Source organism: Peromyscus maniculatus, chromosome 14, assembly GCF_049852395.1.
Source record: "Peromyscus maniculatus bairdii isolate BWxNUB_F1_BW_parent chromosome 14, HU_Pman_BW_mat_3.1, whole genome shotgun sequence".
Lineage (NCBI taxonomy): Eukaryota > Metazoa > Chordata > Mammalia > Rodentia > Cricetidae > Peromyscus > Peromyscus maniculatus.
In genome coordinates this window covers 45,432,596-45,457,393 of record NC_134865.1, presented here as the reverse complement: position 1 = coordinate 45,457,393, position 24,798 = coordinate 45,432,596, and the positions used below count along the sequence as shown (strand labels likewise).

Sequence of the window (24,798 nt, the reverse complement as noted above, 5' to 3'; positions counted from 1 at the left end):
AAGGACAAACATGGTATGTACTTAGTCATAAGTGGATTCTAGATATTAAGCAAAGAACAATGAGACTACAACCCACAGAACCAGGGAGGCTATATAGCAGAGGGGACCCTAGGATGACTTGTGGCTTGTAATAAGTTTTGGTTTTACTCAATACTGGGCAAGCCTCAATGAAACATTTCACAGTTAGGATAAGAATTTATACTGTTTCAAGCTGATAATAGAAAAATAAATTTAAAAAATGAAAATAGGGGGAAAAAAGAGAAATCAATGCTGCGCATTGAAAGAATGGAGAGGCTGTAAGTCTTAATCAGTAAATGGGGAGTTTTTCCTTAATAAGCATTAGGCGCAAGACTCCCGTCCTCCACAGGAACCATTGGAAAGCTGCTTCCCATGAAACAGTGGAGCATTTCCAGCTAGCTACTCCAGTGTTCTGTCTGCTTTGCATTTTTTCCTCAATGAAATAGGACAATTAATAAACTCTGGTTACAGTACGAGCCCAGGTTTCAGCAGAAGCAATATTATCTTTGGATTTGGATTGAGGGACACAAGTTATCCAAACACAGTTCAACTCTCAGAAAGTTGGCCATTTGGAAAGTACTCTTATTATTCTGAAATTCTTTCTTTCTTGTGTTTTCCATCATTTTTTTTTTTTTTTGCTTTTTTTTTTCCTAACAGTACATGGAGGGCATTCTGTTCCTGAATATTCACTAGTTTTAAGACTTCTGATCTTTCTTAATATACATTTCAATGCCACTGTGCCATCTGAATATGGCATGATTAACAACCTTTCTATGCATTAAAAGAGAATGATAGAATACTAGTGGCATTCTTTCAGCTGGCAACAGAATCTGTAATACTACACATGTAGAAATGTTCTGGATTCCCAATTTACTAGTTAGCTGTGCAGTGAATAATTTACACAGTCATAGGCTATTAATAGATGCATGGTTTTCAACTATTAAACTCAATCTATAGATAATATGGATAGTTTAAAACTCATTACAAAACATAAAATACATGCTATTTACCCTGACAATGTAAAATAGTAGTTCTCAACCCTTTAAACCTCTATCTTCAAAATTATTTACATTATGATTCCTAACAGTAGCAAAATTGCAGTCGTGAAGTAGCAACAAAGGTAATATTATGGTTGGGGGTCGGTACAACTGTATTAAAGGTCACAGCATCAGGAAGGCTGAGAACACTGATTTAAGGGAAGAACATGCTTTATAAGAAGGAGAGAAAATAGCTGAAAAGAACTTCCCAAAGTCAATGGGAACAAAACTAGGGCTTTGTGTATTCTGTAGTTACACATAAGATGCCGAGTGATGGACTACTGAGTAGCAATGGAACTCAGTAGTGGGGAGGGAATACATGGCACAACCGAGTTAAGTTCTCACTGTCTGCAATGAAGGACTGACAAAAAACTCAACAAACAAGAGATCATAATTTAAACATGGAAAGGCAGCTGCCAAAAGAAGTAAGGAAAGAATGAGGCAGGAAATTCTCCAACTACCTCATAAGTCTGCACTGTCCCACATTTACAAGCACATATTATTGGGTCAATAAAAAATTTATTTTAGCTGGGTGTGGTGGTACGCATCTTTAATCTCAGCACTTGGAAGGCAGAGACAGGTGGATTTCTGTGAATCAGAGACTAGGCTGGTCTACACAGTGAGTTCCAGGACAGCCAGGGCTACGTAGAGAGACCCTGTTTCAAAACAACAAAATTTTACTTTATGTGTGTGAGAGTTTTCCTGCATGTGTATCAGTGAGCTGTGATGGTGCCTGGTGACCACAGAGGACAGAATAGGGCATCACATTCCCCTGGGACTGAAGTTGCAGACTGTGTGTGAGCCACCCTGTGTGTGTGCTGGGAATTGAACCCAGGTCCTTTAGAACAGCAGCCAGTGCTCTTAACCCGAGTTCTCTCCCCAATCCCAAGCATGTAGTTTTTAATAAAGATAACAATGAGGACCAGTGAGATGGTTCAGTGAGTATTTCATCCCTGGGATCCACGGAAAGGCGGGAGCAGAAAACCATCTCCATGAGGTTGTTCTCCTACCTCTACACATGTACTGTGGTGCACATGTCTACACTCAACACACACACATGCATCCACACCGACAATGAAAATGAATGTTGCATTCTTTCCTAACCAAAGGCAGGAAGTTTAGCTTCTGGCAAGGAACTCCTTACCCTAACATCAGGTAAAATGACGAGTGGAGAACACACAACACACATACAATCTAGTCCATGGCTGCTCAGCCTGGCCACATTTGGCCCACGTAGTTCTCCGTCAGACAGAGCTGTCTGTGTTCTGTGGGATGTTCAACAGGATCCCTGTCCTGACCACACTGGATGCCAATATAGCACTGCACCCAGCCTCCCCGTCCCTGGGCATGCATGATAACCAGAAATGTCTGCAGCCAATGCCAGGTCAGTCGAGAATCGGTAATAAAAAGCAGGGCATGAGGACACTAATCCACTGAAGCTGGCCCAGTTAACTGACTCACTCCATCAATTCTGAGTGCATTAACCTATGCTCACTAATCCAAAAAGAAATAGAGGAGAATACAGTTTGGATACCTGACTACCTTCCCTGATAAACAACTGGTCACAGAGAGCTATGCTCTGGGAAAGATGCCTATTGTCCTCTCCATCAGTTTCAGTTCTGAGTCCCTCACAGTCCCAAATGGAATTTATTATGACCTGAAAGTGATTCAAAATCTTCCCAGGATACCCAGACCAATGCTGGGCAGAATGAAACCACAAAATCCCAGGGTGAGCTTTCTTGGAAAATGCTATGTGGATGTTTAACATATAGATATATTCCGTCATGAACTACGTAAGGTAAGTTCAAAGGTCATTTTGACGATTTGTCATTTAGTTGTTGTCATTCAGGATCCTGGTCCGTAGACCAGCCTGACTTTGAACTCTGGATCCCCGACTCAGCCTTCTGAGTCTGGGGTTACAGGCATGTGCATGCATGTTAATTTTTGAACCAGGGAAACGCAATGTCTCCATAGTTCTAATACTTCCACTCACCACCTAGCTCCAGCTTTCATGAAATGTCCTCATCACAGGCATGGTAGATGCTATGTGGTTTGGTTATAAAATCTCCTTCCAGGAACACAATTACCACACAAGCGCAGGACACACTCTTAACAGAGCATCTGGAACTTTATCAAAAACTTGTTTCTAAAGAAAAGGCACACCAGCAACACGTCCTTTGTTTTTGTTTCTCTGTTATTTTCTAGCTGGGGCATTTTGTTATCGTGAACAAAACTTAGTTCACCACAGCTGTGTTACCAATCATCACAAACTTGATGGCGTAAAAAAAAAACCAAAAAACAAAACAAACCAGAAACATCACTGCTTCACAGTAAAGAAGTAGACGAATGGACTATTTGGTCTTCATTGGAGTTACAGGCTATGTCATGGGCTCTAGGAAGGACCAAAATTCTCTTTGGACAGAACAAGATTTTGGTATCTACCTTTAATTTTTCAACCATCCCAGTGGGTCTCTTGTTCCTTGGGCAAAATCCTCATATTCTTCAGGCTCTGAGACCTCTCTACCATCTAATTTTCTCCTTTGTATATTATTCACTACTGGTAGTAAGCTATTTTGAGTACACTGTGAACAATGTACAGAACATGTTAGCTAAAATCCTTTTCAGCTCAGTCTTCTAGAATGTTCCGACTCTCATGCCCCCTCAACAGACAGTACACACTCTTCCCTCCTCACGTCTCCCAGACTTCACACCGAGTCCTTTTACTTAGCACACTATAGTAGATATCATTTGGTCCTGTACTTGTTTCTCCTGCTAGGGCAATAGTTCTCAACCTTCCTGACGCTGAGATCCTTTCAGACAGTTCCTCACATTGATAAAATTATTTGCCTTGCTACTTCATAACTTTAATTTTGCTACTGTTTTAAATCATAATGTAAATATCTGATATGCAGTATTGTGGAATATTATTTTAAGGTGTGTTGCATTTGTTTATGATGTGGAACATTTGTTTAATGATACAAAGATGGGCTGCATCCTTTTATGTTGCGTTTGTTTAACTCTGTGAAGCTGTGTTACTGTGCCTGCCTAAAACACCTTATTGGTCTAATAAAGAGCTGAACAGCCAATAGCTAGGCAGGAGAAAGGATAGGCAGGGCTGGCAGGCAGAGAGAATAAACAGGAGAAGAAATTTGGAAGGAAAAGAGAGCGAGAGCAAGGAGTGAAAAGAGAAGGAGAGGAGGACCCCAGGGACCAGCAGCCATCCAGCTACAGCAAGCCACAGAGTAAGAAGTAAAGAAAGGTACACAGAAATAGAGGAAGGTAAAAGCCCAGAGGCAAAAGACAGAACAATTTAAGAAAAGCTGGCTAGAAATAAGCCAAGCTAAGGCCAGGCATCTATAGGTAATAATAAGTCTCCATGTGAACTTATTTGGGAGCTGGATGGTGGCCCCCCCAAAAAATCCAAAGAGCGAAAGAAAACAACTGCGATGCAGGAGATCTGATATGTGATCCCCAAAGGGTCACAACCCCCAGGCTGAGAACCACGGTGCTAGACTGAGTTTTTCAGGCAAGGAACTGATAATTTCTGTCTTCCTAAGAGAGAAAAGAACACTGAAGGAGCGAACCTCTACCTGGTTTCAGATCTAAGAACAGTCTTTCCACATACACTTCCAAGTCCACATTGTCACAAATGAACTTATTTTAAATTTTGAGCCACCTCTGCCTGTGTTAGCACCTCCATTAATGACCTTGCTACTTTCCAAGTGGCCCAAAGCAGCCTTTCACTTCACTCTTCACTATCACTCCAACAACACTCCTGTTTTGACTCTGCTTAGCGCATCTCTTCCCTTAATCCCCAACCTGCGGCCTGGATTCCATCCCTATTTAATTCTTAAGACTTCTGTACCGACCTAACCTCTCATCTCCACAAGTTCTGGTCATGGAAATTAGCGCTAGCCACCCCGCATATGATCCTGGGTGCAGTAAAGGCCTGGCAGCCGTGCTGGGCCTTGGTGAAAGGGACATCACAGTGACAGCGACAGTGGCAGTGGTGATCTGCTGTGCAGCTGCTGTCCTGGGAGTTCCCTTCCCTTCTCTCCTGGAGTCCCCGCTCCTGTTACTCCCGAGTCTGATATAACATCCTCCACTGCTTATTCCAGAAGTGTGCTTGAGGGACTGCCTCTCAGACCTTGCACGTATGAAGTGTCATTACTGAAACTTCCCATTCCCATGAGTTTGTCTGGGTAGGGAATTCTGTTTTAGAATCATCTCCCTGCACCCCTGGAATCGCAAAAAGACTGTTCTGTAATTCACTTTACAGCTCCCGTGAAGACTTTAGCTAATCTGGGTCTTGGTTTTTGCTTGTTACGTGTATATGTAATGTGCTCACACTGGTATGTGGGTGCACACACTGTGTGTAGAAGACAGTTTCTTGCTGAACCCGGAGCTCGGGCTTTTTGGACAGGGTGGCAGTCACAGCCATTGCAGGACACCTAGCTTGTCACATGGACACTTTCATAATAGGCACTTCTAACCAAGTTATCTCCCCAGAGCTCTTGAGTTTTTGTTTGTTGTTTCTTCTGTGTAGACGTTTAAGATACCATCCTTTTATTCTGGCTTCCCCATATTTACAATGCACTCAGTGTGAATTATTTCACAACGGTTATTACAGAAGGAACACCTCATTATGGAAACGTGTTTTCTTCGGTTCCACCAGCTCCTCTGTTGATAACTTTGTCATTCCGTTTATCTCCTTCTGTGGAAGTTCTCTGGTTTGCATGCTGGTTTCCCGGACTGCTCTAACTTTCTTACATTTTCTCTTTCATGTTCAGGTGAGACTGAGCACATTCAAGGTGGTACAGTGGTAGACTTTTCTCCCATTTTCAAGCTCCTTCTCCTGTCTATGACAATCCTTGGAAATTTCTTTAAGTGTTCCAATCCAACTAGAAAAGTAATTTTATTTTACTTTCTCCTTCCTTCCTTCTGTCTCTGTCTCTGTCTCCTATGGCACTTGTGGTTTCTGAACACTTTTAATATTTTCTTGTTCTTCTTTAAGGATGCATTATTTTTTTTCAAATATCAGAATCCATGTTTTCATTCTAGACTAGAAGAGATCCTCATTTGCTGATCCTATGAAAAAGTATTTCTTTCTTTTTTACATCATTTCCCTCTTCCTTTTCCTCCCTCTAAACCCCCCGACATATCCCTCCTTCCTCTTTTAAACGCATAGCCTCTTTTTCCATTAATTGTTGTTATATACATATATGTATACACATCTACATTCTTAAATACATAAATATAATCTGCTCAGTCTGTATGTTATTTGCATGTATGTTTTCAGGGCTGACCATTTGACATAGAATAATCAATTGGTTTGTTCTTCCCTGGAGAAGACTATTTCTCCCTCTGTCTGTCCCCTAGTTACCTGGTCTTCTTTATGTAGGGTTGGGGCCTTGTGAGCTTTTATGAATACATTATTATTAATTTTTTACTTTTCATCTCATTCCTATATTGTTCTCACTCTCCTTTTACTTTTCTTTAACAGATGATATTTTTAGGGCCCAAGCAAAATTAAGAAAATATAAGGCTGTGATGTACCTCCTGCCTGACACCTAAGGCTACCTTCCTGCCATAGAGCGGTAGTTCTGTTATTATCAAGGAGCTCTGCCCTGCCAATATCACACAAACATGAAGGTTCCCTTTTGGTACTGAACAGTCTATGGAGCTTGATGAATGTATATCCACCATTATGCTATCACACGGCTCCTTTCCTCTGTCCTAAATGTTCTCTATGCTCTTCCCATTCATTCATCCTTCCCTCCTGACCCTGGTGACCACTGATTACTTCTTTTTTTTTGGTTTTTCGAGACAGGGTTTCTCTGTGTAGCTTTGCGCCTTTCCTGGAACTCACTTGGTAGCCCAGGCTGGCCTAGAACTCACAGAGATCCGCCTGCCTCTGCCTCCCGAGTGCTGGGATTAAAGGCGTGCGCCACCACCGCCCGGCTGACCACTGACTTCTTTACTCTTCATAGTTTTGCCTTTTCCACCACGTCAGATAGCTGGAAACCAATCACACACATCCTTTCTGGTTAGTTTCCTCTTTCTCTTAGTTGTATATATTTAAGGTATTCAACATGATGCTTTGATATACATATGAAATTATGATATTCAAGGAAACAATCATATCCATTCAACCATTCCTCCCCTCCTCCCTCTCTCTTGGTTAAGAGAAATTAAAATCTAGTCTCTTGGCAAATTTCCAATAAACTTGACATTAACAACAACCTGTACATCAGGTGTCTAGACTCTTTATCCTGCTTAACTTAGTGTCCCTCAACCAAGAACTCACCATCTCCCCCTCCCTTCCCCAATGTCCCTGGCAAACAGTTTTATTCTGTTTTTGAAACTAAACCGTTTTAGTGTCCACATGTAAGTGAGAACATGCAGTTTTTCTTTCTGCTTGGCTTATTTCACTTACCATTATCATAATGTCTTCCAGGCTCCCCTATGCTCCCAGCACTGGCTAGGAGCCTGGAAGACATTATGAGCCTGCTTTTAAAGGTTGGATGATACTCCAATACACATATAGATTATTGTTTTTCTATCTACCTAAAGACACACATGCTGTGGGATGTCTTTCTGTATGCTGTGAATATGTGTGGTTCCCACTGAATAATAAATAAAGCTGCATTGGCCTATGGCAGGGCAGGACAAGGTTAGGCGGTACATTCAAACTGAAGAGGAGACGAGAAAGGGTAGAGTCAAGGAGACACCAGCCCACCACCTAAGGAGCAACAAGATGCCAGCAGACAGGTAATGCCAAATGGGTTAATTTAAGATGAAAAATCTAGCTGGCAAGAAGCTAAATCCATAGGCCACACAGTTTGTAAATAATATAAGCCTCTGTGTGTTTACTTGGGCTGGAGTGGCTGCGGGACCGGGCAGGACACAGGAAAACTTCCAACTATACACACAGGGTATTTCTTTATTTCAGCACTGTGAATAATGCTGCAGTGAACAAGTAGCATAGGTCATCCCCACAAGGTATGGGTTTCATTTTCGATGTACACATACCTCAAGCAGAACTCTGGAGCATTTGGTTTCTTTCACCTGATAACATGCTTTTATAAATTCTCCACTACTTCAGGGCCTGGTGGTTCACTTTTTATTAGAACAAAATAATTTTCTGTTGTTTCAATGTCACAGTCTGCTTAGTCATTCATCAACTGAAGGGCATTTTGGTCACTCCCTGGCAATTATAAGTAAAATTGCTATAAACATCTATATGTAAGTTTTGTGTAGACATAAAAGTCTGGGTAAATGCCAAGAGGGGTAAACCTGGCAGACCCTGTAGTACAAGTATAGCTTTGTAAGAATAAATAACAACAAAAACTGTATTCCAGGGTGGCTGGGAAGGCAGTTCTTGTTCCTCCCAGCGTCTGTTGTGACACTGCTCTGAATCTGTCACCTGATATCCTTACGAAGGCATCTCACTGCTGTTTCTGTGTTCTTTTTGTGGTTGTTTTTGCATGAATCTTTCTCTGAATGGTCTTGTACTACTTGGCTGTCCCTTGACACACTGTAAGGTACTGAGAGGATAAACGGAAGCTCTGGCTTACTGAGCGACCGGCTTAATCACACAACAGTCCCACAGGAAGAAGCCATGCTTTTCTTGAAAGGTGCCCCCGTTAGCTGCAGCTTGAGGCATTTGATTTTGGGCAGAAGAAATTCTGTATGAAGCACTCCTCTAATCCCTGATGAGAGCAGATTCCCGTGCCAGCATCTAGAACTGTTAGTGGGACTCGTCCTTGGCTTGCCGACTTTCACTTACATTCTGCCTTCAGAAAGATGACTCAGGGTCAAGTGCAGGATTCTTTTTACTTCCTCCAGAAAACAAGCCTCAAGGTTTGCATGGGAAATGCAAAGGGAAATGGCAGCAGACTGTGCACTGCGAGATCAGCTCCTCTAAACAACCAATTGGCTGTACATCCCTGGGGAAGCACGTCATCTCTTGAGGTCTCACTTTGCCAGTCTTTGGCACATATGACAAAATCTACCTCATGCAGTTGTCAGAAGGTTACACGTATAAATCTCTTCAGACACTGCTGAGCACAGTCAATATAACAAATGCTGTTCTTTAAGAGGCTTGAGTGTTCACGGCAGGTAAGAAAGTAAAGGGAACTGGGCATGGTGGGGCATGCCGCTAATGCCAACACTTAGGAGGGAGAGGCAGGTGGAACTCTGTCAATTTGAGGTCAGCCAGGGCTACACAAGGAGTTCCAGGCCAGTCTGGAGAGAAGGCTCAGCCCTTAGGAGCACTGGCTGCTCTTCCAGAGGTCCTGAGTTCAGTTCCCATCAATTGCATGGTAGCTCATGACCAAATGCCCTCTTGTGTGCAGACATACACAACAAAGCACCAATATACATACTTTTCTACACAAATGAAATAAATCTTAAAAAGAAAAGGAAGTTACAGGCCAGCCAGGCTACTGGGGTACTTTGAATGAAAATGATGTCCCCATAGGCTCATATATTTGAATATTTGGTCTCCAGTTGGTGAAACTGTTTGGAAAAGATCAGGAGGTGTGGCCTTGTTGGAGGTGTGTCACTGGGGGTCACTAGGGGTGACCAAAGCTCAGACCAGGCGCATTCTAGCTGTTTTTTCTGCCTGTTGCCTGCAGATCAGCCACTGTTCCAGCACCATGCCTGCCTGCCTCCTGCTGTCATGCTTCCCACCATGATGACCTGGGTTTTGGGAGTCGGGGGAACAGTAAAAGATAAGATCAGAAAATAGACGGTGAACACACGGGGTCTGGGGAACGAAAGATAAATGAGACTCCTGAAATAACTGACATCATTGAGATAAGTATTATAATACCATTAAACCACTGGCTTTGAATGCACGCCATGGTGATAATGTAGTGTGCAGTGCGGGTGAGGAGCCAGCAACAGTACAGTGCTCCAGAACACTCATTCCCTCCTGATAGTGATGTGGAGGCCGGGGTGGGGTGGGGGGTTGGGGGGTGGAGGGATGGGGGATGGGACGGGGACTGTTCTAACCCCAGAGCATAAACCATGTTTTCACAGGATGACCAGCAGCCACCTGCTTCTGAGATTACATCATCTGTAAGACCTCACAGTCCTTTGGGATTATGTCTCAGTGAGAACTCAGCATTCACCACGGATCTGACGTCTTAGATTCATGACTTTGTTTGATTCTAGGAAGGAAGTGTTGCCCAGACCATTTCATAGTCAACACACTAAGGTTGGTGGCATATGGCACCTTGACATGTCACCTCAGGTCCCAAGAGAAGTCCTGACAGATCGCAACCCTGATTAAAATTTCAAGTAAGAGAGTTTCATGTGAAAAGACCCGTTCCTTTTATAAACATGAAATTTCCTCTTTGTCCTTCAACTCTAGGCAAGAAAAGGAAGACATTACCTTTTATAAAGACTTAAAATAACTCTTTTCTGACTCCAACTTGAACACAGCACCCTTTACAACAGTCAACCAAGAGGCGATTAAGCACTCGCTCCTCTCCAGTCTACGTGAGTACATTGTGAAGGAGCCTACCTGGACTGAGAGCTTTACAGAGACTGAGGAATCGATCAGCGGACACAGGGGCAGCAGGTGAGTGGAGAGCCATGAGAAGTTAGTTACCGGACCCAAGCCAGCTACAAAAGGAAAAGAGAAGGAAAGGGAGAGAGAAACAGACAAGTTTTCACTGTGTGCCCCAGAGTTAAAGAATGGGTGTCAGAAATGTAAGGTTAAATGGTGCAAAGAATAAAATTAATATTACTTTTTAAAATTCCACAAATTTAAATACTACTCCCAAATAACTAAAATAAAACTGACTGCCACACACAGTTGACTAAAATCTTAATCCTTTAATAGCATTTATCAAAAGAATGTATTACAATGTTAGAAGAACTATCCTAATTTAAAGAACTTTTCATGCAAAGAAGCTAAACTGATATTCCTGGCAGGATTTACAAATGCTACTTGAAGGGATTATTCCTGAATTCAGGATGCTGCTGTAACAGCTTGCTACCTTAAACCATCTTTTGAGTTTTTTTTTTTATCTGCCTGCACATTCACCCTGAGGGCAGAGGCATGAATCAGAAAGCCTGATGGTCAAAGCCATCCAACCACTGGTATGAGTTGCAGCTCGGAGCTGTGAATCCTAAGTGGTTTTGCGTAAGAATCACCTAGTTGATATGTTACAAAATCTGTTCATTAAAAAAAAAAAATAGGAATTTCTGATGTATAAACAAGGGAAATAAAATAGAATGGTGGTTTTAGAACTCTGTTCAAGAGTCTTAAAATTCTCAAAAATTCCCTTTAGGGTTCTCATTTGTTTGAGCCTAAAATAATCCCACTTAAAACCTCTATTTTGTACATGTAGTTGCTTCTGTAAGTCTGAAAGCCACAAGACCAGTGAGAGCAAATCGAGCTTGGCCATGCAGAGAGAGATAAAGCTTGTGTCAAACTTCAACACAAATCTAATGCAAAGATAAGAGAGAGAGAGGTGATACAAACACCAGCTTTCATCCTCAGCTCAAGAAATCAAAACCGATCACCACACTGTTAATGACATATGCTCACTGGAAATTAGATTCTTCGAGGTATGTGTCATGCTGGAGTTCCAAATGGGGTCTTGTTTGTGCTTGCTAAATATATATGCTACCACTGAGCTGCACCTTCGCCCTCAGACTTCAGATCCGAGACATTCACTTCTGCACATACAAACTCAAGAGACCGGGTGGAGTGAGAGCATCGTGTGTTACTCACCTGTCTGAATGCACATGCTAAGCAGCAGGTGGACTGAATAAGAGGCCAGGAACGCAACTAACAGCAGCAAGAAACTGAAATATAGATCACACAGTTAAGTTTTCCCCAAACTTGCTCTTTTTCATGACATCTCATCACAGATTTCTTCACAGTCAAACGGTCATAGGGAATAGCTCTGAGTAGTAGAAGAACTACAGATATTAAAGAAACGATCGCTCTGTATTTTACCGAGGTGCAGGTAAATGAAAATACAGTGCTTTGAAAATTAAAGGAGAAATCAAAAGGAACAAGCGTTCCTTGAAACACAAATTCCTCATTTGCACTGTCTGCTGACTGCCAGCTCAGCTTCCAGTGATCTACACGTTCCCTTTAATGACGCATTTTCCCTGGTCAAAGCCTCCCTGTCTTCCTTGTGCCCTATCTCCCGAACGCCCTCCCCTTCCAGTGATGTGGACCCATTAACCAGCCATAGCTTTACCAGGATCACACGGCAGCACTTCTTAGGCTCTGTGGAACACACACCTCTTCCAGCTCAAACCCAAACAATGCAATTAACACCTTTCTAATGACATAATTTAAAAACCTGTGTCAACGCTGTGGAAATAAACAGCAGCATAAATGATTCCTCTCATTCCCAGGGAGATCCCAGCAGGACAGGCTTCTAGCTAGGCTGCTGTCCCCAGTGTACCACACAGAACTTAAGTGAAATCCTCTCTGTGACTCATGTAATACTTATTAGTAAACAGCAAGCAGTCACTGAACTGGCATCGGGGACCTCACAAATTAACATCTGACAACCGCCAAAGGGACCTCTGATTTGACACAGTGAGACCACTGTCAGCGCTGTCCACCTGCATCTAAGACTCGTGATATAAAAGAGGAAGTTCTCAGAGAGCTTTAAAAGAAGAGGCTCTCTGATTCTGAGTTGCCTGACATGTCCCATGCAGTCTTTAGAATTGTCAAAGCGTGTGAACGCATCCCACAACAAAACCAAAGCAGGCTACTTAAAAGCCGCTTTGCTTATCAAGAAAGGAGGGGAGAAGGGAGGAAAGGGAAATGAGACGTTGGCTTCTACTGACAAACGAGCCAAAGGAACCTGGTGCTGGATGCTCGGTATGAGGTCTGGTTCCGGAAGATCCCACAGCTCCGGGCCGACAGGAACTCGCAGAACCCAAACCAGCAGGTGACAGTGAAACCACGACTATACAAAGCACCACGTGATCAACAGCCAGAAACTATCGGGCTAGCTGGCTGGGGCGCTTGGCAAGAGAATGGCCCCCAGAGGCTCCTGGCCAGCCCTGGGTGCTTGGTCAGCAGTTGGTGACCAAATCAGGAAGGATTGGGAGGTGTGTCCTGTCCCGTGCCTCTGGCCTGTGGATCAGGGTGAAAGCTCTCAGCTACTGCTCCAGTGCCACGCCTGCCCGCCCGCCAGCCCGCCCACCTGCCTGCCCGCCTGCAGCCAGCCACACTCCCCAGCATGGCGATGGTGGACTCACCCTCGGACACTGTAAGCAAGGCCCCAGTAACTGCTTTCTTTTATAAGCTGCCTTGGGCACGGTGTCTGGTCACAGCCATAGAACAGTACGAAGACACTGGCCCACAATCAACTCTTGAAAATAGCCACAGAACGGCTACTAACTTGCATGGATGGCTGACAAGTTTTGATTCACAATGGACAACCTGACATACATTGACTTGAATAAGAGGCTTTTTAAAAAAATTATAAATGAGTGTAAATCAAGTAATCAAGTGGTTTTTGTTTTGTTTTGTTTAAAAAAAAAAAAACAATCTTAGCCACATTTTTAGATTAGTAAAAATCAACACCAGTCCTGTACTGTATAATGATGTCTGGGTTACCAATGAGGTCTTAGTGATACCATGGCTGTTTTCATGTCATAGCGCAACATATTACTCACGGTCATGTTGAAGCTGGGGAAAACACACTACTATACTGCCAATCACACAAAGTGTAGTACATGCTTTTACATCTGGTATAGATTATTCACCAAGAATAAATAATCAAATCATTGGTTTATGTATTTATTATATTACTATACTGTATTTTTTAAATCATGATTTTCAAGTACACTTTTATTGTCATTTCTGTTGGTTGGTTGGTTTTTTGAGGCAGGGTTTCACGTAGCTTAGGCTGGTCTTGAACTTATGTGGCTGAGGAAGACCCTGAATTCCTGATCTTCTTGTATCTACCTTCCAACTACCACAATTACAGGTGCGAAGCATGTTCTTTCTTGTTATGGAAGGATGTTAACCGTAATGCAGTCTCTGACCAATCCTCCAGGTGCTTCAGAAAAGGCCTGTTGGGCATTAGCTTCAGCTGTATATTGCCCTGAAGACCTCCCAGGGGAATAGGATGGAATGATGTTGGTGATCCTGGCTCTCAGGTAGGGAGTGTGTTTGTGTCTTAGTTTTAAAGAAAAAAGTTTAAAAAGTAAATTACTGGGGCTGGAGAGATGGCTCACAGGTTAAGAGCACCGACTGCTCTTCCAGAGGTCCTGAGTTCAATTCCCAGCAACCACATGGTGGCTCACATCCATCTGTAATGAAATCTGGTGCCCTCTTCTGTATACATAATAAATAAATAAATCTTTAAAAAAAAAGTAAATTACTAAAATAAAAGTAGATTAAACTTTTAAAAACCTTGTAGAATAAGGACATAAAGAAAGGAAGGTTTCATATGGTAAATGACATGCTTGTATTTTAAGCTGTTATAGCAAGAATCAAAAAGTTAAAAACAAAACAAAAGACCCTTAAAACTAGTCCCCAGGCAGGCAGTGGGGCTTTAATCCCAGCACTTAGGGAGGCAGAAGCAGGAGGATCTCTGTGGTTCAAGGCCAGCCTGGTCTACAAAGTAACTTCCAGGTCAGCCAGGGCTACACAGAGAAACCCTATCTCAAAAAAAAAAAAAAGAAAAGAAAAAGAAAAAGAGAAAAACAAACAAACAAACGATAGTCCTCCAACCTCTTCTCCCAGTCATGTCCTATTCAGGAACATCACTTTTCTTTCACTAAATCCCTTGCATGTTTAGATGCACAAAGACCATTATGCTACAACTGCTTTACTGCACTAACAATAGAATGCATTACACTACATGATCTTTAGCCTAGGAGCAACAGGCTGCACCATATAGCGTAGATGTGTGAGTGGCCTTGCCACCTACGTTTGTTCGAGTACACTCTATATGGATCACCCAACAATGAATCAGGCCAGTGCTGCACTTCAGAACTGTTAGCCATGTCTTCTCCATTTGGTTCAGCAATGACAATTGCCAAAGTAAAGTCATTCGGGCCATAGTAACTAAAGTAACTTGTTTCTCTAGATTCTCACCCTCTGTGCCCTATGGACTCTAGTAATGAGTGACCAGGAAAAGATGCTTATCTATCACGTGACATCCTTACCACTCATCTTACTCCCCTAGCTACCCCTGGCAACCACCTGCTAAAAAGGGAAAAATTACAGTGGCCTTCCTCCTTCCCTTTTTGTGCCCTGTAACTAACTACCCCAGCCTGTAAGGCAACAGGCTCAGATTCTTACACCAGAGGTCCGTCGCTCCCCGCCCCTTGCAGGTCCTTTTCCAACTAAAGCCCATGCTGTCTGAAGAGTCCCTGATTCCTTCTTGATGGTCTTACAAGAGCACACATCCCTCAAGCAGTGCCTGATGGTGGCATGCAGCATTCCTCCAAACCACAGATTAGTGAGGCACAGGGGTGACAAAGCAATGCTAAAACCTCAGCAATCATCCGCCTGGAAATTGTAGACCAGTAACTTCTGGAACCGCAATTCTTTATCAAAATGAAAAAGTGATGATAAAAGACGAAAACAGGCCTCACCTAAATCCAAGGATACCGGTATTAGCCATCACATAAGCTAATCCAAGGATGCCACTTCCCATGATGGCGTTCATCACATTAAAGACTGAGAAACCAAAGGAAACCCCCGGAGATCGCTGTCTGTGAGGTTCCTGTAGACACACAATTTAGCCACTTTAAATGTCCAAATGAGGAATTTAAAAAATCTGTGGAAACATCACTGTCAAATTATGGAGGCGATCTACAAACCTGAGGATTTGTGTGGGCAACACTAACTACATCACCAGGACAGGGTTAGGGCTTCTGTCCATATAACACAAGCTAGAGTCATCTGAGAAGAGGAAACCCCAGTTGAGAGAATACCCTCAAACCAGCCTGGGGGGGGGGGACATTTTCCTGACTGACATGGAAGGGCACAGCCCACTTTGGGTGTTGCCATCCCTGGGCAGGCCCTCCTGCCTGAAAGAAAGCAAGCTGAACAAGCCAGAAGGGGCAAGCCAAAAAGCAGTGTTCCTCCACGGCCTCTGCTTCCAAGTTCCTGCCCTGACTTCCCTTCATGATGGACTATAGCTGTAAGATAAATAAACCCTTTCCTCCCCAAGTTGCTTTTTGTCACAGGCTTTATTTATCACAGCACCAGAAAGCAAATTCGGACACAGCACTTGTTCCTTTCCTTTTGACCTATTGGTGTAACTCGAGGAACCTGGTCTTTCAGAAAAAGACCTCCCAGGGCCCAGGCTGGCCTCAGTAGGAGCCATGGCCTCTCTTGTGACTTCAAGGGATCAAGATAAGGTAAACAAAGGGTGGAGACTGAGAGAAGGAAGAGGCCTCAGCTCACGTGATTCCTGTTGAATCCCTGTGTCAGCATGGAACTGTTGCCCATAACTGTTCCTTCCCAAGTACTAGGGCTGCAAAACTAACCTTTTATTTATATACCTCATGAATTAAGTCTGCCCAGCAAGGACGATCAGGAATACCTTACAGGGACAACAGAAGCAAAACTGTCGACTGTTACTGTATAAGGATTCAGTTCAAGTGGAGTCCCAGGACTGGAAAGCAGTCCTGGGTTAGGGCGCTTGTCAAGCATGCCCAAGGTCCTGGGCCGGATATTGGGCACCGAAGAGGGGGCGGGGGCCCTGGGGTTCACACAGCCTACTACACCGGCTTTAGGTTAAGGACGAGCTGTGTGCGTACAGATCCCTCCCCTCGTCTTCACTTACAGGGACATCTGTAATATAAAGTGCCTAGAGCTCACGTTTCCCTTCGCCCCATGATTAAGTCCAAAAAAAAAATTATCTCAGGATTCTTGCAAAGACCTCCCAAGACTAGAGGAAATTGAAAGGCGACAAAGATACAAAACAACTGTGAGTCACAAAACCCTGACTCTCATCCCGCCGGGCCGGTGTCCCAAGCCCCACTCTGGACTGAGCGCGCCAAGCGACGGCCACATTCCAAACTCGGCTGGGGTCAGTGGTCCGAGTCCCACCCCGGGGTCGGTCCCCTCACGTCCGGAGAACTCTTCTAGCAAGCGCTGGGAGGATGCTGCCGCGCCAGCAGCCCCGCGCTGTGAGCCGAGCCCACTTACGTTGCTTAGCAACGGGCTCCACTCTTCCGCAGCCGCCGCCTCCTCCTCCTCCGGCTGCTGGGCAGAGACGTACCAGCCCGGCTCGGCTGGGTGGCTGCCCTGCGACGCCTGCATGCTGCTCCGCGGCCGACGACCCAGTCCATCAGCGAGCCTCTGGCCCGGCCCCACGCGCCCGGTGGAGCCGCGTCAGGGGCGGAGCTACGGGCCTGGCCCTTCCGGGTTCCCGTACCTCATCCGCGGCCAGGAAGAGCGGAGCGAGTCCACCAGAGCTGACTCTACGCGCCCTCGGCGGCCAACAGTGATGACGTCGCCGAGGCCACGCCCACCCGCCGGAGACCCATTTCCGATCTGCACCCGAGCATGAGGTGAGGGTTCTGGTCTTGGTCCGCCCTCCGGGACTTGGGGAGGGGCGCCCGGGGAAGGGGTTGCAAGTGTCCCGGGTGAGGAGAAAGATCTGACGGTCCGGCGGCTGCAGCCGGTGAGGATTGGGGTGTAAGCTCGGTGGTTTGAACGATTGCCTAGCATGAGTATTGCCCAGGATTAGATTGCCAGGACCACGAAAATCTTTTCATGGTTTTTAATCCACGTTTTACAAATAATAAATGGACACCTAGAATTACTGAGTTTCCGTATAGTTCATTAAATACTAGTATAACTCTCAACTTCATTGCGTTATAGTCTAGTGGCCTGTGACAGGATCCTTTACCACTTGGTGTTTTAAAAGATGAAATGAATAGCTAATACTGTGCTTCAGACACACAGTCAAGCCTCGTCCACCAGAATACGGAAGCCAAGGCACTTCAGGCAAGGCCCATGGCAATAGCGTATGCATGGCATCCTAGCAATATACTAAGGCCACGTGGGAGGGGAGAGGATCTCGTTTATCCAGGCTGGCCTGGAGGATGAATTTCTGATTCTCCTGCCTTGCCTGCTCTTCTGAGTGGGGTGTTGGACTCAGAGACCTGCACCGCCGTACCCATTATGCAGTGCTGAAAGCCCATGGATTTGTGTGTGCATGCCAGGCAAAGCACTCTTCCGGCTGACCTATATCTTCAGTCCTTAAGGTCATTCTTAACCAAGGTTTTTGTCTTCTGAGATTGGTCTGAAATGCATCTCAGGCTGGTCCTGAACTTTTAACCCTCCTGTCTCCCTATTGCTGAGATTACAGACAGGTGCCACTGTGGCTGATATAAGTGATGCTCGAGAAAGACCTCTAAGGCTTCAGGCATGCTAGACGAGCTACTTTTTAGGCCTTGCTGAACCACTTACCAGCTACACAACTTTGGGTGATTAACTTACTCCTTAGCTTACAAAGTTCATCATAAAGCTTCTGATACAAAAGCCTGTAAGAATATCCTAGAAATATGGCCATTGGTGGCATCTTATCTAGTAACCATTTCATTTGGAGATCCCCCTTAACTCAGATTTCACACTTCCAATTCTCTGTGTGTTCTGTGGAAAATTGTCATTGAATACGGGGAGGCGGCTGGACTGCTAATCCGTCTGTTAGAAGGGCAAGCAGACTGAAGATGCAAATTCATTGTTTAACCGGTGACAAAAATCATACTGTCCTGCAAGAGAGACTGTCCCCCCATGCCTTTCAGACTTTCAGTCAGCACTCAGCAGGTGATTTAAAAGAGTCTTATTTTCATTCTCAAGCCGTTGTGAATGGACTCCTATGTAGTTTGATGGTGTTTTTGAATCTTTTTCCTAGAATCTTATGGAAGCCATTGGGATTCTCAAGAAGACTTCTGCAAGTAGAATGGTGCCGCCCCAGTGAATCTGTATCTTTGTCCGCAATCACAAGGACGCTGGTACCAAGGCTTAGGAAAGCACCTAGTGTTTTTTGGTTGGGTCAGAGACAAAGATTCTCAACCATGCCAGAAACAGAAGCAAGTATGAGAGATCCTGAGTTATTTTCACCACCCTCTGGTGTTCGAGGAATGACAGAACTGGATAGGACAGCTTTTAAAAAGACAGTGTCCGTCCCAGTGCTCAAAGTGGGGAAAGAGGTCGTCAACAGATTGATGCGCGCCCTCAAGAGAGTAGCCCTGCAGCGCCCGGGCATAAAGCGTGTCGTTGAAGATCCCGAAGATGAGGACAGTAGACTCATTATGTTGGATCCCTTCAAAATGCTTTCTGTTGAGTCCTTTGAGAAAGCAGAACTCAGTGCTTTAGAAGAACTCAATGTCAGTCCACAGTTATCCGAATACAATTTGGAACTAACTTATGAAAACTTTAAGTCAGAAGAAATTTTGAGAGCTGTGCTTCCAGAAGGTCAAGACGTGACCTCAGGTTTCAGCAGGGTTGGGCACATCGCACACCTGAATCTCCGAGACCATCAGCTGCCGTTCAAGCATTTAATTGGTAGGTGTATTATAGTCAGATTCATGTTCTAGAAAAAAAGAATGACTGATTCTAACGTTAGTGCTTCAATTTTTACTTTAAAATGCTAACTTAGAGAAGCAGGGTAGTTTAGTTTTAATCTGAAGCCAAACCGTAAGCACCATCCCTGTTTTTGAAGAGCCTTTTGGAATATCTTCTCTCTAATCACAGGATTGGCATAGACTTTGGGTCTCCCAACACACACACACAAAAGCTGTGCTCTGTATTGAACATAATTCTTTCAGTTCAAAAAGCCATTAGACCTCTGGGACAATGTTCAATACTAGGTTTCAAAAATGGCGGTGTTTAATTTTAATTAGAGTCAGATATACAGTGCCGTTCATTTATTGATTTAGCTAATTACGCCTCTTCTTTATGTTAGTCACTTTAAGACATTTTAAGTGTCCCTAGCTGTTTAGAAACTGTAATGAACACCCCACTGTTGTAGCTCCACGGAGACCCAAGGCCTTTACTCTTTAGATGGAAGACTAGTCAAAATCATTTTATATAAATACTCGGTGTCTATGCATCCTGTGGATTACTGCTCTAATACAATAATTTTCAAAACTTGTGGGAATTACTCGCAGTAGTCAGTGTTCTGCATGGCTGGGATTTGATAATGGCATTGCGATTCTCTGGCTTTTTTTTTTTTTTTCAGAGCCGAGGACCAAACCCAGGGCCTAAATCCCCAACCCCTCCGCTTCTCTGTTTTTATCAACAAAGACACTGATCCTGCACAGCAGTGGCCCTGAGAGTGGGGATTAGTGCAATGTCAGATGTGGGCGTTCATTCAGTGCCTGCCTACCCTAACTCAAAACGTCCTTTGGTCATGCTTGTTTTTTAATTTTTCATACAGTGCTCAAGGGTTAAAAATAAAACACTTCGGACTGGCGATACAGCTCTGTGGGCTTACCAAATAAGTGCAAAGCTCTAAGTTTTTGTTATGGAGTTGTAGAATTGCTTTTAATGTTTTAAAATTTCATTTAATTTAACTTTTATATCTTGAAAGTTGGTGGAAGGCTGGGGCTGGAGAGATGACTCCGTGGTTAAGAGCACTGACTGCTCTTCCAGAGGACCCGGGTTCAATTCCCAGCACCCACATGGCAGCTCACAACTGTCTGTAACTCCAGTTTCAGGGGGACCCAATACCCATGGCAAAACACCAATGCATATAAAATTAAAAAAAAAAAAAGAAAGAAAGTTGGTGGAAGGCAATACAGCTCTGAATATGTGGGCCGCACAAACCGGACTTGATGGGTGGGGGAAAAAGACACAAAATTGGGGGGGTAGGGAGGGGGGTGGGATGGATCCAGGAGGAGTTGGAGTTTGAAGCAGAACATGATAAGTGGGCCATTGATTCATTTTTTTTTATTGTATTCTGAATTCTGAAATTCTCATTTCATTTCAGCTAATTTATATTCAGTACATTTTACTAACTCACAGATGAAGTTCTTTCCTTATGAAATGACAGTATATAGATCTTTATAAAATTTTAATGTTGGCAAAAAGATACAGACTTAATTAAAGAGCAATAGTAAGTCATTTTTGATGTATATTTTTGTCTTTGTAGCTTCTCTGCTATGATAAATATTCGACTAAAAGAACATTTTTAATGTCGGTCAGACTCTGAAGAACCCGAGTCTCCTTGGTTGTAAACATTGCTAGCTGAAATACATTTCCAAACTGGGGCCATTTGTTTCTAACACACAGTAAAAGAAACCTTTGGTGTGAGGCCAACAGGAACAAGCATGTCTTTGCTGGCATTCCAGCGACCATTTGTTGTTCAGGGTCTTCACAGCCTCTCATTCCATCCTTTGCCAGTTTCATATTTGCTTTTATTTGACTGTGTTTAACAAAAATGTGGAAAACGATAGACCACAAGTCCTCAAAAAAAATTTTTTTAAGGTACCCATAAATTCTATATAGGCTGCAAGTTATTAACTTATCTCTTTGATTTTTTTTTTAAGAATTGTAGGTAGAATTACACATACCAAGTACAGCTTTTATTCGTAAACCAAAAGAAAATGTTGTTCATTTCTGTTAAGTATTTTTAATTTTAACTTCACAAACAACAAGCAGTATTTATAATGAATTTTCACCTTTTAGGCCAAGTTATGATTGACAAAAACCCAGGACTCACCTCGGCAGTAAATAAAACCAGCAATATTGATAATACATACCGAAATTTCCAAATGGAGGTGCTGTCTGGAGAGGAGAAAATGCTAACCAAGGTACTGCACTGTAATACCAACCCAAAGTGAACAGAAAGACTGATGCTTGGAATCAAGACAGCACGTTCACAATATGCCCCGGACAGCTCAGGGACAGAGCAGGCTGTGGAACAGTGTATGAAAAGTAGTTCTTGAAACATCTACCTGCCAGGTTATTCCTGGGCACTCTCAGGGGGCAGACACTGAAATGCCTCCAGCTCTGGCCAGAAGTGTTTGGTTTGGTCCAAAGGGGAAGGTAATATACCAATATGAAATTAGGGCCCCAGGAAACAGAGGAAAGATATAGCATATTTGTCTAAGTTAGGGACTTTCTGGTCTTTGATTCTTTGTTCATAAAATGAGGAGCTTAAAATGTCTAATTTATAGATATGAAATTCGTAAAATTTTAGTAATTGTCTAAAAACATGTATACGAATTTCTAAACAGTCTTATTAAATAAGGAACACAGAGCCAAATACAGGGGTAGTAGCCGAAGAGATCAGAGAAATAGCGAATAGCCACGACTAGCCTTAGCTTACTACCACGCTGTAGCTTGCCCAGAGAGAGCTTCTTCCTGTCTAACCTGTGCCTTTATTGCCTAGCTGTTCTGTCCTCTCATTGGCTCTAAGCCCAGCCACATCCCTTCCTCGTCACTGCCTGTCTATACAGACCTCCAGGTCTCTATGGTTGGTACTGGGATTAAAGGCATGTGTCACCATGCTTGGCTGTGTCCTTGACCACACAAAGACTCTGCTTGCCATGTGATTGGATTAAGGGCGTGTGCTACCACCACCTGACTTCTGTTTATGGCTTGCTATAACCTCTGATCTCCAGGCAAACTCTATTTATTAACATACAAATAAAATCACATTTCAGCACAATTAAAATACCACCACAAACATAGATACCTCAAATTCTAACATGTCCCTTTGCAGCCTGAGTGCTGTGGAGGGCCGCTTGCTTGCTGTGTGGAAGTGCTGTAGAAGAGGAAGGCTTCAGATGATTCATGCTGTTTTCTTTCTTCATCTGGGAACATAAGCCAGTTAGTCGGCCTCTCCGCAGCATTCCTGCCTGTGTGAACTGGAATCAACTTTATGAGTCCTTTAGGATGGGAACAGCCATTTGGCTTTGGAGAACTGACTTTTCACATGAAAAAGGTGAATGCAAGATATTAATTGGCTCCAGAAATGGTATAAACACCAGGAGTCTAACCAGAATGTTTTTAAGTGAAGTTATTTGCTCCTATGACAGTAACATGTACATGTATGTCTCATGTGTACATATGCAACCTATCCAGTTTCAGTGGGCAGACTTTAAATCCAATGAGATTAACTAAAAACATGATACCCTTCCTTTTCAGGTTCGAGAAAATAATTACACATATGAGTTTGATTTCTCCAAAGTCTATTGGAATCCTCGTCTCTCTACAGAACACGGCCGGATCACTGAACTTCTCCGCCCTGGAGACGTCTTGTTTGATGTTTTTGCTGGGGTTGGGCCTTTTGCCATACCAGCAGCAAGGAAAAACTGTACAGTATTTGCCAATGATCTCAATCCGGAGTCCCATAAATGGCTATTGCACAATTGTAAACTGAATAAAGTTGACCAGAAAGTGAAAGTCTTCAACATGGATGGAAGAGACTTCCTCCAAGGACCGGTCAGAGAAGAGTTAATGCGCCGGCTAGGACTGCCGACCGAAGCCAAACCCTCTGTCCACATTGTCATGAACTTGCCAGCAAAGGCCATAGAATTTCTCGGGGTTTTCAGGTCACTCCTAGACGGGCAGCCAAGCAGCAGTGAGCGGCTTCCCACAGTGCACTGTTACTGTTTCTCCAAAGACGCCAATCCTGCTCAGGATGTCTGTCAGCGAGCTGGAGATGTGTTAGGAGTTCCCTTGGAGGAAAGTAGTTCAGTTCACCTCGTGAGAAACGTGGCCCCTAACAAGGAAATGCTGTGCATCACCTTCCAGATTCCCGCTGCTACACTCTACAAGACCCAGGCCCTCAGTGTAGGTGAGCAAGTTCTTGAGACTGGAGTGGGGCATATCATGCCTTTAACATAGCTCATGTGTGTGTGTGTGTGTGTGTGTGTGTGTGTGTGTGTGTGTGTGTGTGTGTGTAAGGTTTGGAAGTGATACCTTGCCACTTAGTTGAGAATGTTTCTTCAAGTTTTAGCATGGTATGTGGTTTCGTCTAATAGGCTTGTTAAAATGATAAATCTACACCAGTGTTCTTTAAAGTGACTGAATGAAAAAAATCTTAAGAATATCTTCTTTTAAAAACATTGTATTCAACTGTTAAAAGTCCTCTAAAATGGGTTTTCTGAATTTGTTACAGAGAATCCCGAAGAGCCATCTCTTAAACGGCAGAGGACAGATGATTCCTTCTCAGAACCACAAATCACATCAGATTCTTAGTTGGAAATGCTTTCTCCATCTCCCCAGTAAATTTTTTGTAAAGGAGAACAATTTGTATGATTTTATAAACTTTAACTATCAGGTATTTGTAATTGAACCCGTATGTTTTGCTCTTATAAATGAAACATTACCAAAGTAAAATTTAACTGAAATAAGCCGAACTTGTATAGTAGACTACTTTGTTGTTGGAATTTCAGGCATGAACCACCATTATCCAGCACAGTTTTAAAATAGAATGGGGATGGGCCAGTAAGAAGGCTCAGTGAGTAGAGGTGGTCGCCGCCAAGCCTGATGACCTGAGTGTGATCCCTGGGACCCACATGGTCAACGGAGACACTCCTGGAAGTTTTCCTCCCACCTCATGTGTGCACCAAGGCACTCATGCATACACAAATGCAAAATAAATGAACAAATTAATAAATTAAAAATCTAAATTATATAATCAAGTTATTTTTATTAGATAAATGGTTTTTTAATAGTGTCTGTCCCTCGGAGAGACAGTTTTTAAAAACCGAACAACTATATTTTGCTTAACTAGGAAAGCATTTAACTACATTGTAGTTACTAGTG

General features: G+C 43.4%; 2 protein-coding genes across 6 annotated transcripts in view; one reads left to right on the top strand and one right to left on the bottom strand.

Annotated features, from left to right (window-relative positions):
* The window catches only part of Slc38a6 (solute carrier family 38 member 6), a 66,781-nt gene extending 49,264 nt beyond the window's left edge, over positions 1 to 17,517 (bottom strand). Inside the window, exons 1-4 of one of the 5 annotated variants that reach the window (XM_076550875.1) lie at positions 17,218 to 17,517; positions 15,654 to 15,784; positions 11,806 to 11,879; positions 10,588 to 10,688 (exon numbers count right to left, since the gene is read on the bottom strand). In XM_076550875.1, the coding sequence (XP_076406990.1) occupies positions 10,588 to 10,660 (73 nt within the window). In that variant the 5' untranslated portion in view covers positions 10,661 to 10,688; positions 11,806 to 11,879; positions 15,654 to 15,784; positions 17,218 to 17,517. Of the gene's footprint in view, positions 1 to 10,587; positions 10,689 to 11,805; positions 11,880 to 15,653; positions 15,785 to 16,887; positions 16,985 to 17,217 lie in introns of those variants that run through there. The other 4 variants (XM_042260782.2, XM_006992730.4, XM_076550876.1 and 1 more) reach the window with 4 other exon arrangements.
* On the top strand, positions 17,456 to 24,383 carry Trmt5 (tRNA methyltransferase 5). The gene is made up of 5 exons (XM_006992729.4): positions 17,456 to 17,582; positions 18,932 to 19,584; positions 21,709 to 21,833; positions 23,173 to 23,824; positions 24,149 to 24,383. Exons 1-5 carry the CDS (start codon positions 17,578 to 17,580, stop codon positions 24,226 to 24,228), a joined length of 1,515 nt encoding a protein of 504 aa, XP_006992791.2. The 5' UTR covers positions 17,456 to 17,577; the 3' UTR covers positions 24,229 to 24,383.
* Positions 24,384 to 24,798: the final 415 nt, after the last annotated feature.